The sequence below is a fragment of the Chrysochloris asiatica genome, unplaced genomic scaffold (genome assembly GCF_000296735.1).
Source record: "Chrysochloris asiatica unplaced genomic scaffold, ChrAsi1.0 scaffold00085, whole genome shotgun sequence".
NCBI lineage: Eukaryota > Metazoa > Chordata > Mammalia > Afrosoricida > Chrysochloridae > Chrysochloris > Chrysochloris asiatica.
In genome coordinates, this window is record NW_006408603.1 from 10,522,464 (window position 1) to 10,538,256 (window position 15,793).

General features: G+C 38.0%; 1 protein-coding gene across 1 annotated transcript in view; it reads left to right on the forward strand.

Moving 5' to 3' along the window:
• The window catches only part of LOC102819639 (calcium-binding mitochondrial carrier protein SCaMC-1-like), an 88,797-nt gene that overhangs the window by 35,519 nt on the left and 37,485 nt on the right, over positions 1-15,793 (forward strand). The window contains exon 4 of the mRNA XM_006866009.1: positions 6,654-6,765. Within this exon, the coding sequence (XP_006866071.1) occupies positions 6,654-6,765 (112 nt within the window). The remainder of the gene's footprint in view (positions 1-6,653; positions 6,766-15,793) is intronic.

The following is a 15,793-nucleotide window of genomic DNA, read 5'->3' on the forward strand; positions in this document are numbered from 1 at the left end:
CTTTAAATTTTCCTTTTTTCCTATTTTCTTATTTTTCTGTTCCCCATCCTAGTGAATTATACAAATGTATCTTCCAATCACAAATCGTCTCTTAAGCAGTGTATTTTCTTCCTTTAATTGTTCTATTTATTGTTGTTGTTAGCTTAAATTGTTAATGCCAAGTTGGTTCCAACTCATAGAGACCTTATGTCCAACACAATGAAACACTGCCTGGTCCTCAGCCAGTCTCACAATTGTTGTTATGTTTGAACCCATTGTTACTGCTACGTTGTCAATCCATCTCGTTGAGTGTCTTACTCTTTTTTGCCTACCCTCTGCTTTAACAAGCATGATGTTCTCCACTAGAAGGGCATTCTTGTCAACATGTCCAGAGTACAAGAGACACAGTCTGCCATCCTTGCTTCTAAAGAACATTCTGGTTGTATTTCTTCCAAGACATTTGTTTATTCTTCTGGAAATCCATTGTACTTTCAGTATTTTTTGCCAGTACCATAATTTAAATGCGTCATTTATTTTTTGGTTTTCCTTATTTACTGTTCAGCTTTCACATTCTTATAAGGTGATTTAGAATATAATAGTTTGGATCAGGTACAACTTAGTCCTCAAAATGACATTCTTGCTCTTTGACACTTAAAAGAAGTTTTTTTTTTTTTTTTCAGCAGATTTGCCTAATGCAACACATCACTTGTTTTCTTGATTGCTGCTGGTAAGCGTGTTCTGAAGCCAAATAAAATGAAATCCTTGACAACTTTGATCTTTTCTCCATTTATCATGATGTTATTTATTGGTCAGTTGTGAGGATTTTTGTTTCCTTTACACTGAGATGCAATTTATACTGAAGACTGTAATTTTTGTTCTTCATCAGAAAGTACTTCAAATTCTCTTCATTTCCAGCAAGGACAGTTGTGTCATCTGCATATTGTAGGTTCCTTCAATCCTGTTACCACATTTTTCTTCATTTAATTCAGCTTCTCAGGTGATCTGTTCAGCAGACAGATTGAATAAGTATTTTGAAAAGATACAACCCTTATACTCACCTTTTCTGGTCTTAAACCATTTAGCATCCTCTTGTTCTAGTTTAACAACTGCCTCTTTGGCTATGCACAGGTTCCTTATAAGCACAATTAGGTTTTCTGGAATACCCATTTTTCTCATTGTTATCCAGAGCTTATCATGATCCACACTGTCAGATGTTTTTGTGTAATCAATAAATCACTAGTAAATAACTTTCTGCTATTCTCTGATTTCAGTCAAGATCCATCAGATGTTTGCATTGATATCCTGTGTTGCACTTCCTCTTCTGAATCTGGCTTGGGTTTCTGGCAGCTGCTTGTCAATGTACTGCTCCAACTGTTTTTGATTTATCTTCAGCAAAATTTTACTCACATGTGGTATTAATGATATTGTTCAATGATTTCTGCATTACATTGGGTTATCTTTCTTTGGAATGGACACAAATATGGATGTCTTCTAGTTGTTTAGCCAGAAAGCTGCCATACAAATTTCTTGGCATAGATGAATGAACGCCCCCAGCGTTGCATAAGCTTGTTGAAACATTTCAGTTGATATTTCATGAATCCCTAGAAACTTGTCTTTTGCTAATGCCTTCAGTGCAACTTGGACTGCTTCCTTCAGGGCCATCATTTCTTGATCATAGGTTATCTCTTGAAATGGTTGAGAATCGACCAATTCTTTTTGGTACAGAAACGCTGTATATACCTGCCATCTTCCTTTGATGCTTTCAGCATCATTCAATAATTTGCTCATAGAATTCTTCAATACAAGAACTCAAGGCTTGCTCCCATTCTTTCAGCTTGTGGCATGCTGAGCATGTTTTCCCTTTTGGTTTTCTGATTTAACATTTTCATTTCACATTTCACTATAATACTTTAATTTGTCTTCATAAGCTACCCAATGAAATCGTCTGTTCAGCTATTTTACATCATTTCTTCCAATTGCTTTGTTGTTCTTGTTGCTGTTGTTAAGTGCCATCGAGTCAGTTCCGTCTCATAGTAACCCTATGTAGGGCTTCCCAGGACCAGCTGGTGGGATTGAACTGCAGACCTTGTGGGTTACAGTCCAGTGCTTATCCTACGGTGCCACACCAAGAGTCCCTCAGCTCACTGGTGGTGGTTATGTGCTGTGGAGTCGGTGCTGACTCATAGCAACCCTGTATAGGGTTTCCGAGGCTATAATCTTTACCAGCCTCTCCGCTGGAGAAAGATGAGGCATTCTGCTCCCATAAAGATTTACAGCCTCAGAAACACTGTGCAGGGTCACTATGGGTTGGAACTGACTCGACAGCGCATAACAACAACAACAATCTTTACGGGAGCAGAAAGCTTCATCTTTCTCCCACAGAACCACTGGTAGTTTTGAACTGCTGACCCTGAGGTTAGCAGCCCAATTCGTAACCACTACACTAGGATATTGATCTTTATGCATTCCATTTCATTTTTGAGAACTTCCAATTTTCCTAGATTAATACATTCCATGCTCCAATTATTAACGACTGTTTGCAGTTCTTTCTTCTTATTTAGAGTTTTGCCTCATCAACAAATGTAAGTCCCAAAAGGTTTACTCCATTTGTGTCATCATGGTCAAATCTGCTTTGAGGAGGTAGCTCTTCTCCAGTCATATTTTGAGTGACTTCCAACCTGAGAGAGCTCATTTTCCAGAAACCCTATACAGGGTCACTGTGAGTTGGAACTGACTTAATGGCACATAGTAGCAACAAACAACAATATATTTGACAACATTCTGCTGCTATTTACAGTATATTCATTTTTCTGCACTCTATCTGACAATGTTCAGTTGCTATTCATGAACTTTTCAATGGCTCAGAAACAGTTCAATATTTGTTCTTTCTACTCCGTCTTAAAGGCTCTCTGGTAGCATAGTGGTTATGAGTTGGGCTGCTAACCTCAAGGTCAGTAGTTCGAAACTACCAGCGATTCTGTGGGAGAAAGATGAGGCTTTCTGCTCCTGTGAAGATTTACAGCCTCGGAAACCCTATGCAGGGTCACTATGAGTCGGAACCGACTCCACGGCACACCATCACCACTCTGTCTTAGTCTGGAAGCTCTGCTAAAACCATTGTTTGTTCTTCCTAGTCTGTCTTGGAGTCCGGGTGTGGCACTTTGGGTTAATGTGCTGGACTGCAATGTTGGTTTGAACCACAAGGTTGGCAGTTCAAACTCACCAGCTGCTTCTTGGAAACCCTATATAGGGTCACTATGGGTCAGAGCTGACTCAATGGCACTTAACAACAACAATAGTCTGTATTAGTCTGGAAGCTCCAAAGTTCACCATGGATGACACAAAGCGACAGACAAGTGGTGGTGGATTTCCAGTGGATTGCCTATAACAACCAGTTATTTAAAACATAGTTACAAGGGATGTGAACAAGCTAAAGTTCCTGCTTTATGGTTGTAGGCTAGTAGGGGAACTAACACTAGGTGATTACCATACAATGTCATAAATGAAAGCAGAACAAGGTGAAGGTGTGTTGCCCATTGGTGATTTTTATACTAATTACCAACTTTTATGCAAATAACATGCACCTTCTACATTTGTTTGCCAACTGTTCAATACCTCCATGAGTTTTTTTTTAAATACATGTGCTATGCTTTTTTGCAACATACATTTTTTGCACAATTTTTGCAACATACATTTTGTTTATCAGAAAATGTATATTTTACCTTCATTTTTGAAGGATAATTTTATTGCTTACAGAAATCTAGGTTGACAGTTTATTTTATCCTTTTTCACCTAAAAAAATAATTAAAGATGTCTGCTAGCACGAATTGTTTCTGATGTGAAGTCAGTGTTTGCCCTTTTAATTGTCCCCTGTATATAATTCTCTTTTTACAACCCTTCCCTCCACGTTTTCCCTCCTTTCCTCTCTTATTGCTGTTGTGAAGTGCTGTCGCTCTGGTTCCGACCCATAGCGACCCTGTATAGGGTTTCCAAGGAGCAGCTGGTGAGCTTGACCCACCAACCTTGCAGTTCAAATGACTTTGCAGTCTGGCACATTAACCCACCGCGCCAAACCAGGGCTCCCTATCTCTCTTTCTCTTATTTGGAACTCCAACATCTCTCAGCTACAGAATTCCCATTAGGTTCCAGTAGGTATTTTTTTCAGACTCATGAAGCTGTATGTAGCTTAGCATTTGGTCAAAGATTCAAAGGGGTCCCTATATCATCCGCCACCTCAGCAGTCTTGTGCTTTAACCTCTGTTTTATCTAACTAGCAAAATCCCTGCTTTCTGTTTAGGCTTCTACTTCTCTATGCTATAATTTAGAAACTGCCTCCATCCAGAAGCCAGAATGAATGGGAAATGCGTCTCATGTGTTTTCCTTTATTCAAATATCATGAGTCTGTCTTCTTTGTAGTCTAGTACTCCCCCCACCCCCAATTGCTTTATTTAGTGGGTCCCGTTTCCTAGCTGCAGTGGGAGGACACATTCAATACTCATTTCTTATCTTGACTGGAACTGGAAGTAGTACTCATCTTTTTTTGGGGGGGTGTTGGGAGAAGAATGAATTAAAACAAAACAAAACAATTTCCAGTTGTAAGAATGCCACTGAAAAGGCTTTTCAGTAAACTACAGTTTTTATTAAAATATCGGGAAAGGAATTTCTGGTAGTTGTTTTTATCTGAAATAGTTAAAAACTCAGTAAATCCTGAATTTTGCATGGTGTATAAGTGAAAGTATTTTCTATAAATTCATAAAATTAAGGTTGTTTTAAAATGGTCAACCATTTCAGATGAAAAGGCTAGTCCTTACCCAAGGACAAAGTTCAGAAGGGTTGGGAAAGAAGGAGGAATTGAAACAATTAACAATTAACAGGAAGGAAGTGAGATGAGATGAAAAGGATGGCAATCAAAGAGATGACATGAAGTGTGTATGATTAGTTGAATGTAAAACTGATGATATGCTCTGTAAACTCTCATCCAACTCATAATAAAAAGTGAAAAAAAAAGTATAAACAGGGAAAAGACAGTGAATAATAAAAAAAAAAAAACTAGAAGAGTCCAAATAGCATAAAATTACTGATTTTTTTTAAATGCAAATAACATGTTTCTTCTACATTTGTTTGCCAACCACTCCCTCCCCTAGGAGATATTTTTGTAAATGCACTATGCTAACTTTTTTACACCAACATGTAAAAAAGAAATTGACATAGCAATGCTTAAGAAAATACATCTCCCGGAAGGAATGATTGGCAAACATATTATTTGTGTAAAAATAAGGTTGTTGTTAAGTACCATCAAGTTGGTTCCAACTCATAACAACCCTGTATAGGATTTCCAAGGAGTGGTTGGTGAGTTTGGACTACCGACTTTGCAATTCAAACTGACCTTATGGTCCAGTGCTTATCTTACAATACCACACAAGGATTCGGCAGGGGATGGGGGGAGGTACTTTGTGATCAATTTTATTCATTTATCCTTATTTTTTTCATTTAGCAACATTTATTGAGTACTCAGTACTGTTGATGTTGTTAAGTGTCATCAAGTTGGTTCTAACCCATAATGACCCTGTAGATGTTTTCCTAGGAGCAGCTGGTGAGCTTGGACCATCTACCTTGCAGTTCAAGCCAACTTTACCTTGCAGTTCAAGCCAACTTTACAGTCTAGTGCATTAACCCACAGCACCACACCAGGACTCAGTACTAGTATGATAAAAATGACATAGAAATAAGTTCTTTCCTGGAAGAGCTCACAGACAAATAATTAAAAGTAAATATGAAACAAATTCCAATACAGAGGCATGTACAAAATACTCCTCAAAACCATGAAGTTTATCTAAAATCAAGGAACGTCTGAGAAACTGTCAGCCAAGAGGAGCCTAAGGATATATGACAACTAAATGTAAAATGTATCCTGGAGATCTATCAAGATTACTCCTTTGGAGTTCCCCTGGACAATCACTATAACCTTCTGAACTGAATTCTCTGTCTTGAATTTAACTGGTGCAGCAGTTCCCCTTGAAAGCCATTTTTTGGACTGGATCTTGTTTTGAAGGCACCTTAATAAAACTGAGACAAGTATATTACTGAGAGGAGTTGTCTGTAGCCATCCACTGACTGGAGAGACATGTTGAAATATGTTTTATTTGGAATAAACCTATGTATGAACTGGAATTTGAGCAGCATTATTTTTTAACGTATCCTTATGCTCCTACTTCCTACTTATTTACGTGGCTAGGTTCCAAAGATCAGGTCATTTTGTCAAAATGGGGGATGACTACATCAGATCACAAGAAGGAGGATGGCTGTATCATTGTATACCTGCCAACTGAACATTGTTACATAACTGCCAAACCACGGAGAATCATGTCCCAGCGAAGTTACCACATAATCTTACCCAATGCAGCCCTGTTCGTCTAACTTCACACCTGTGTTCATTAATGCCAGACTTACATCATTAATGTGCAAAATAGTTGGATAGCAGATATTGTACTACTGCTGCAGGCCCAAAATGTCAGATAACATGCTAGCTGATAAGTGAGGGATATGCTTGCAGTGATATTCATGAAGTCCAAAGGAGTGTCTGCTACAATGTTAAAAAAAACAGTTAATTTTTGTAACGATGCCAACTTTGTTATAAATGTCATAAACACATTTTAATGTTTTTTAAATTGCAGCATTGATAGTGATGGAACTTTGACAGTGGACTGGGATGAATGGAGGAACTACTTTTTATTGAATCCTGCATCAGATATGGATGATATTATTCATTTCTGGAAGCGTTCTACTGTAAGATTAACTTTGTATTTTACTCTGTTTTTATTTAGAGCTAAATGACATAGTTGTTATGATCACTCAATTCCTTTAATATTTGCAGCCTCAGTGGATGACGTTTACAAGTGCGCTGCACCCAAGTGGATCTTTCAGCATAGAGAATATAAAGTAAAAGATTAGAATTTTAGAGTCAGAAGAGATCAAATATATAATCTACCTGCTCATTTTATATAAGCTTAGAGTTGTGAGGAACAAATGAGCTCTTACGATTTAAAGTATTTTCCCTGTTTTTTTTTTTTTTTCTGATCTCAGATGAAGGAAATTGAGTTAGGCATATGTTCACATCATACTTTTCTCACCCCTGGCACGACCTTTTGTCTCCTCTCCACCAGTGATATGGGGTAGGCATAAAGCATAGGCTATGGAATCAAATTGCTTAGTTTGAATTCTACAGTTGCGACCCATAAGCTGTATTGGGTAAGTTTGTCCACCACCCTCTGCATTGTGGTAAAAACATATATATCCAAACATTTCTCAGTTATACTCTTCACATGCACAACCCAGGGACATGGATTACATTAACCATGTATACAATTCGCACCTGTATCTGTTACCAAATTTCCCATCCCTTTTAAAAGTAGCTCAATGCTTCCTAAAGAGTGATTCCTGTTCTCCCTCTTAGCTATATTCCTGGTAACCACTTTACCCTTCATACATTTGCTTATTTAAATCTTTCATATATGTGGGATCATATCGCATTTGCTCTTTTGCAATTGACTGATTTAACTCAGTATAATTATTTAAAGGTTCACCTGTGTTGTACCATTTATTGTTGTTGTTAGGTGCTGTAGAGGTGGTTGTGATTCCTAGTGACACTATGTATGACAGAATGAGATGTTGCCCAGCCCTGTGTCATCCTCACACAATCATTGCTATGTGTAAGTACATTATTGCAGTTACTGTGTCAATCTTTCACTTTGAGGGGCTTTCTCATTTAGTTTATCAAGCATGATATCCTTCCAAAGTACATGACATGAAGTCTCAGCATCTTCTTTTCTAAGAAACATTCTTGTATTTCTTCCAAGACAAATTTGTTAGTTCTTCTGAAAGTCCATGGTGTATTCAATAGTCTTTACCAACACCATAATTGAAATGCATTAATTCTTTTCTGTTCTTCCTTGTTTCCTATGTACCACTCATTAGGACTTCATTTTTCTTTATGGCTGAGTGATATTGCATTTGGTATTTTGTGTATCCATTCATGTGTTGATGGGCATTTATGTTGTTTCCACTTTTTGGCTATTCTTAATAATACTGTAATGATAATGTGAATAATATGTGTCCGAGTAACTGCTTTAGATTCTTTTGGGTATATACTAGGAGTTGAGTCGCAGGATGTGGTGTTGTGATATAGTCTATAGTCTAGTGTGTAGTCTTCTAGCCATAGTCTAGTGTGTAGTCTTCTAGCCACCAACTGACTAGCTGGGATCTTGCAAATACAGTGTATGGAAATCTAATGAGGGGATTGGTCAGTTTTGCCACTCCACTGAGTATAAGATGAGGCATTTCAGAAGCTGGAATGGGGGCTTTCACTGCCATTAAGAAAGAAGAACCAGGAGCAGAGTGCATCCTTTGGACCCCAATGTCCTTGCTCTGAACTTTCTTGATCTAGAAGACAGAGCTGTGACACCAAACGAGTGGCCAGAGGAACAGTAGCAGCAGAACCAAGAGCCAGAGCATGAGACAGAGTGGTAGGCTTCCCAGTCCACTGAGCAAGTAAAGATAAACGCTTTCAGGTAGGAGGCTCACTTGAACAGTGGGGTGCCTCCAGGCATTTAATTGGGGAAGCTAGGTTTGCTGACCCACAGAGCTGAAGCTGAGCAATTTTGGGCTGATGCTAATGGAGGAGTGGAGTGCCCTTTGGGCATTTATTGGCTTCTTTTGGGCAAAGGCTAAGGGGCTGCATGAGTGACAAGCTGAGGACCAGAGAGAGGAATCTGGTGCTTTCTGATACTGCTGAGAAGAGGTTCTCCTTACCAAAGAACTGTGTCCTGAGCTTTTCTGATGCTGAATTGTAACCTGTTAACTTCCCTAATAAACTCCATAATCGTGAGTATTGTCTATGAGTTCTGTGTGCACATTGTAGTGGCTTATTAAACCCAACAGAGAGGTAGCGAGTGCTGTGGAAGTGACAGTTAGTTAGAACTGATAAAGAGGATTGGAGTGTAGAGGCATGTTTGGCCCTCATTTTATAGGAATTGGCCTTGGACTGTTGTTGAGTTTGATTTCCCTTCCCCTTTGAGAAGTCAGAGCAGGTCAGATGACAATCCCTGCCAATCTTACACCAGGTCATTTGGTAGTCCCATGTTAACTTTTCTGAGAAATTGTCAAGCTGTTTTACACAGTGACTTTACTATTTTTGCATTTCCATCAACATTGGATGAGGATATCAGTTTCTCCACATTTTTGCCAACTTTTGCATTTTTCTAATTTTTTTTAAAGCTGTCATCATCTACCACCCACCTACTTACTGTCACTGAGTCAATTCTGACTCATAACAACTTATAAGACAGAGTAGGGTTTCTGATACTAGAAATCTTTATGGGGGTAGAAAACCTCATCTTTCTCCTAAGAAATAGTGGTTGAGTATGTACCTTTTGCAGTAGTAGTCCAAGGCTTAACCCATTAATTCTAGTAAGAGTAGAGTTATAGCTCATTGTGATTTTGATTTGCATCTTCCTAATTGCTAATGGCCAACACCAGTTCATTTCAGCTTATCATATTGATCTTTATGTTCATTTTTGACAACTTCCAATGTTTCTAGATTCATACTTCATACAGTTTACATTGCATTTATCATCAAAAAGAACATTTCATGAGCTGTCTTGAAGTACAGTTCTGTCTGTGATAGGATAATGTCCATACACCTACAAGGAAGATCAGTTAATAACACTATTATTCAAATTTACACACCAACCACTAAAGCCAGTGATAATGAGCTCTGGTAGTGTAGTGGTTATGAATCGGGCTGCTAATCTCATGGTCAGCAGTTCAAAACTACCAGCTGTTCCATGGGAGAAAGATGAGGTTTTCTGCTCCCGTAAAGATTTACAGCCTCAGAAACCCTATGCAGGGTCGCTATGAGTCGTAACCGACTCCACAGCACATATAACAACAACAACAACCAACTTCTTCAGTCTGAAATTAATCAAATGTGAAATCAAGATGCATTGATAATTACTGGTGACTGGGATGTGAAAGTTGGAAATAAAGAGGAAGCATCAGTCATTGAAAACTATGACCTTGGTGAGAGAAATAGTTTTGATGTTCACATAATAGAATTTTTCAAGATCAGAAACTTATTCATTGCAAATACCATTTTTCAACAACATAAGAGGTGACTATATATATACATGGAACTCAAATGGACTATATCTGTGGGAAGAGACAATGGAGAAGTTCAATAACATTAGCCAAAATAAGGCCAGGAGCTGACTGTGGAATGGACCATCAATTGCTTATATGCAAGTTCAGTCTGAAACTGAAGAAACTAAAGCAAGTCAAAAGGAGCCAAAATATGACCTTGAGTATATCGCACATGAATTTAGAGACCATCTCAAGAACAGATTTGATGCATTAGACACTAAAGACCAGAAGACTTGAATGACATCAAGAACCTCATACATGAAGAAAGCCAAAGGTCATGAAAAAGATTGAAGTGGATATCAGAAGAGATTCTGAAACTTGCTCTTGAGTCAATGATGAAGTAGTAGTCCAAGACTTAACCCATTAATTCTAGTAAGAGTAGAGTTGTATCTCGAGAGGACAAAGTCAAATATACTAAAATATGCAAATACTTGGATTTAGAAAGTCCAAGAGGAAGAATACACTCAGTAATTCTCATTATGAAGCAACTGAAGAGACAATTCAAGCCTCAGATTGTAATATTGAAGGATTCTATGGAGTCCCATTTGTGAAAAATGGGAATCCCAGAACATTTAGCTGTGCTTATGTGTACCTGTCCATAGACCAAGAGGCAGTGTTCAAACAGAACAAGGAGATACTGAATGATTTAAATCAGGAAAGGTGTGTGACAGGATTGTACCCTTACACCATTCAATCTGCATGTTGATGTTGTTGTTAAGTGCCATCAAGTCTCTTCTGACTCATGGTATCCCTGTATAGGGTTTCTGAGGATCAACTGGTGGATTTGGGCAGCTGGCCTTGTGGTTCGCAGTCCACTGCTGATCCTACAGTGCCATACCATACAATTTGCATGTTGAGCAAAGAATCCATGAAACTGGATTATATGAAGAAGGACGTGGCATCAAGATTAGAAGAAGAGTCATTAACAACCTGTGATATGCAAATGACACAACTTTGTGTGCTGAAATTGAACAGGACTTGAAATACTTACTGATGTAATCTATACCTTCAGTATAGATTACACCCAGTGTAAAGAAAATGAAAATCTTTACAACTGGACCAATAAATGCTTCATGATAAATGGAGAAAAAACTGAAGTTGTCAAAAACGTCAGTTTTCTTGGATCTACAATCAGTGCTCATGGAAACAGCAGTTAGAAATTCATACAGTGTATTACATTAGGCAAATCTGCTGCAAAAACCTCTTTAAAGTGTTCAAGACCAGAAGACTTTGAGGATTAAGGTTCACCTGGACCCAAGCTATGATATTTTCAGTCGCTTTGTATGCATGTGAAATTTGGACAATAAGGAAAACCATAGAAGAAATTGATACCTTTAAATAACATATTGAGAAGAATAATTTAAAATACCATGGACTACCAGAAGAACAAATTAGTCTAGGAAGAAGTACAGCCAGAATGCTTCTTAGAATCGAGGATGACAAGAATTTCATCTCTTCTGAAAACCAAATTTTCTGGGTCCCAAAGGTTTTGGTAGGCTGTGTTTCATTGTTATTTGCTTTTAGACCAGGGGTGGGGAACTTTTTTTATTTTTGCTAATATTCATAGCATCATTGGTGGGCCATACAAAATTATCATCTTAAAAATTGCTATATTTGGGCAAACATTTAATTAACTTGCTATATTTGGGCAAACATTTAATTAACTCACCCCTAATACAAAGGCTCCACCACTTTTCTTTCAGTTTGTCATACTGTAGTGGCTTGTAGGTTGCTGTGATCCTGGAAACTATGCCATGGTATTTTAAATAACAACAGGGTCAACCACGGTGGACAGGTTTCAGTTGAGCTTCCAGATGAAGACAGACTAGGAAGAAGGAGAGAGACTACTTCTGAGTCTAAAATACATAAAAGTCACTAAAAACCTTTATGAGTAGCAGTGGAACACTGTCAACACCAGATTATTGGTTGAAACATGATGAAGAACACCTGAATATTGTCAGATATAGTACCAGAAGATGAGCCCTTCAGGTTGGAAGACTCTCAAAATGCTACTGGGGAAGAGCTGCCTCTTCAAAGTAGAGTTGACTGTGATGATGCAAATGGAGTAAAAACTTTGGAACCTTTATTAGCTGATGAGGCACAACTCAAATGAAAAGAAACAGATGTAAACATCCATTAACTTGAACACGGATGAATAAATATGAATCTAGGAAAATTAGAAATTGTCAAAAATAAAATGGAACACATAAACATTGTTATCCTAGGCATTAGTGAGCTGAAATGGGCTGGCATTGGCCATTTTGAATTTGACAATCACGTGGTTTACTATGCTGGGAATGACAAATTGAAGAGAAATGGCGTCACTTGCATCATCAAAAAGAACATATCAAGATCAGTCATGAAGTACAATGCTTCTGTGATCGGCTAATTACTATATGCCTAAAATGAAGACCAGTTAATACTACTATTATTCAGATTTTCGCACCAAACACTAGAGCCAGTGATGATGAAGCTGAAGAATTCTACTGACTTCTTCAGTCTGAAATTGATCAAACATGCAATCAAGATGTATTGATCATTACTGGTGATTGGAATGTAAAGGTTGGAAACGAAGAAGGATCAGTAGTTGGAAAATATAGCCTTGGTGATAGAAATGATGCTGGAGAACGTATGATAGAATTTTGCAAGACCAATGACTTCTTCATTGCAAACACTGTTTTAAAACAACATAAAAGATGACTATGCACATGGATCACAGCAGATGGAATACACAGAAATCAAATAGACAATATCTGCGGAAAGCAACAGTGGAAAAGCTCCATATCATCAGCCAAAACAAGGCCAGGGCAGACTGTGGAACACACACACCATCTGTTGGTCATATGCAAGTTCAGTATGAAGCTGAAGAAAATGAAAACAAGTCCACAGAGCCAAAATATGACCACAGATATATCTTCCCTGAATTTAGAGATCATCTGAAGAGCAGATTTGATGCATTAGACACTAAAGACTGAAGACCAGAAGAGTTGTGGGATGACATCAAGAACATCATACAGGGAGAAACCAAAAGGTCATTAAGAAGACAAGAAAGAAGGAAAAGAACAAAACGGATGTCACAAGAGACTCTGAAATTTGCTCTCCAATGTAGAGATCCTAAGGCAAATGGAAGAAGTGAGGGAGTACAAGAGCTGAACAGAATATTTCAAATGTCAGCTCGAGAAGACAAATAAAATATTATAATGAAATGTGCGAAGACCTGGAGTTAGAAAACCAAAAGGGAAGAATATGCTCATCATTTCTCAAGCTGAGGGAACTGAAGAAAAATTCAAGCCTTGACTTGTAATACTGAAGGTTTCTGTGGGTAAAATATTAAATGATGCAGAAAGCTTCAACAGAAGATGGAAGGAATACACAGAGTCACTATACCAAAAGGAAATGGTTGATGCTCAACCATTTCAAGAGGTAATATATGATCAGGGGCTAATGTTACTGAAGGAAGAAGTCCAAGGTGCACTGAAAGTACTGGCAAAGAACAAGGAGCTGGGAATTGGTGGAATACAAATTAAAATATTTCAGCAAACAAACTGATAACAGTGAAGAAACTCACTCACCTATGCCAAGAAATTTGGAAGACAACTACCTATCCAACTGACTGGAAGATATCCATCTTTCTGCCCATTCCAAATAGATGTGACCCAATGGAATGCAGAAATCATCAGATAATATCATTAATATTACATGCAAATAAAATTTTGTTAAGGATAATACAATAAACGTCTGCAGTCATACACTGACAGAGAACTTTCAGAGGTTCAAGCCAGAATCAGAAGAGCATGTGGAATGAGGGTTATCATTGCTGATGTCAGATGGTTCTTGGCTGAAAGCAGAGAATACCAGAAAGATGTTTACCTGTGCTTTATTGATTATGCAGAGGCTTTTGATTTTATGGATTATGACAAGCTATGGACAACATTGTGGAGAATGAGTATTCTGGAACACTGAATTGTACTTATGAGGACCTTGTACATAGAACAAGAGGCAGTTGCTCAAATAGAACAAGGGAACACTGAATGGTGTAAAATTAGGAAAAGTGTGCATCAGGGTTGTATTCTTTCATCATATTTATTCGGTCTGTATGCTGAACAAATAATCCAAGAATCTGGATTATTTGAAAAAGAAATGACATCAGGATTGGAGGAAGACTCATTAACAATCTGTGGTATGCAGATGATACAACCTTGCTTGCTGAAAGCGAAGAGGACTTAAAGTACTTATTGATGAAGCTCAAACACCACAGCCATCAACCATTAACACGTATGCAGCAGTCAGTGGGTTGCATCTCAATGTAAAGTAAACAAAAATCCTCATCACTGGACCCATAAACAACATCCAGATTGAGGTTGTCAAAGACTTCATTTTGCTTAAATCAACCATCAACACATATGCAACAGTCAAGAAATCAAATGATTTTATTAGGCACATCTGCTGCACAAGACCTTTTTAAAGTGTTTAAGAGCAAAAGATGTCAGTTTGAGGACTAAGGTGTGCCTTATCCAAGCCATGGTATTTTCAATAACCTCATATGCATATGAAAGTTGGACAGTGAATAAGGAAGACTGTAGAAGAACGGATACATTTGAGTTATAGTGTTAGAGGGGACTATTAAAAATGTCACAGACTGCCAAAAAGAACAAACCAATCTTTTTTAGAGGAAGTACAGCCAGAATGCTTCTTGGAAGCCAGGATGGCTAGACTTTGTCTCTCTTACTTTGAACACATTATCAGGAGAGACCAGTCACTGGAGAAGGATATCATGTTTGATAAAGTGGAGGGTTGGAGAAAAAGAGGAAGACCCCCAATGTGATGTATTGGCACAGTGGCAGCACAATGGGCTCAAACATAGCAATGACTGTGTGGTTGTCATAGGACCGGGCAATATTTTGTTCTGTTGTGTATAGGGTCACTATGAGTTGGAACTAATTTGATGGCACCTAATAACAGCAACAGTGTGATGCCTAGAACTGCAGTTGTCTTGTCAGGGCCAGATAAAATGATTTCACAGGTCTTATGTGGCCAGATGTTCACCACTCCTGTTCTAGACCAACCAATTAACCAATCCCACTCCCATCCAGTTGATTCTGAATCATGGCAACCCTCTAAAACAGAGTATTCAAGACTGTAAATCTTTGCAGAAGTAGAGAATATTAGTTTTGTCCTGGTGATCAGCTGGTGGGTTTGAACCACTGACCTTGTGGTTAGCTGCCCAATGCCTAAACCACAGCTCCACCAGGGCTCCTTCACTTGCTTCTAGGATTTACAAATTTTTATTTTCAATTACTTCTGTTACCCATTGGTTTTCAATCAAGGTATTACTCAGTTTCCATGTATTGGATTTTATTTTCCTTGTTCTTTCTGTTCTTAGTTTCTGGTCTTAGAGCTTTATGATCAGATGCTTTGTATTATTTAATTGTCTTTTAATTTATTGAGGCTTAACATTTTGGCCTAAAATGTGATCTATTTTGGAGAATGATCCATGTGCATTGGAGAAGTCTATATAATATGTTGCTTTTGGGCGCAGTCTTCTGCATATGTTTATGAGGTCAAGTTAGTTGATTGTGTTACTTAGATCTTCTGTATCTTTTTTGAGTTTCTTTCT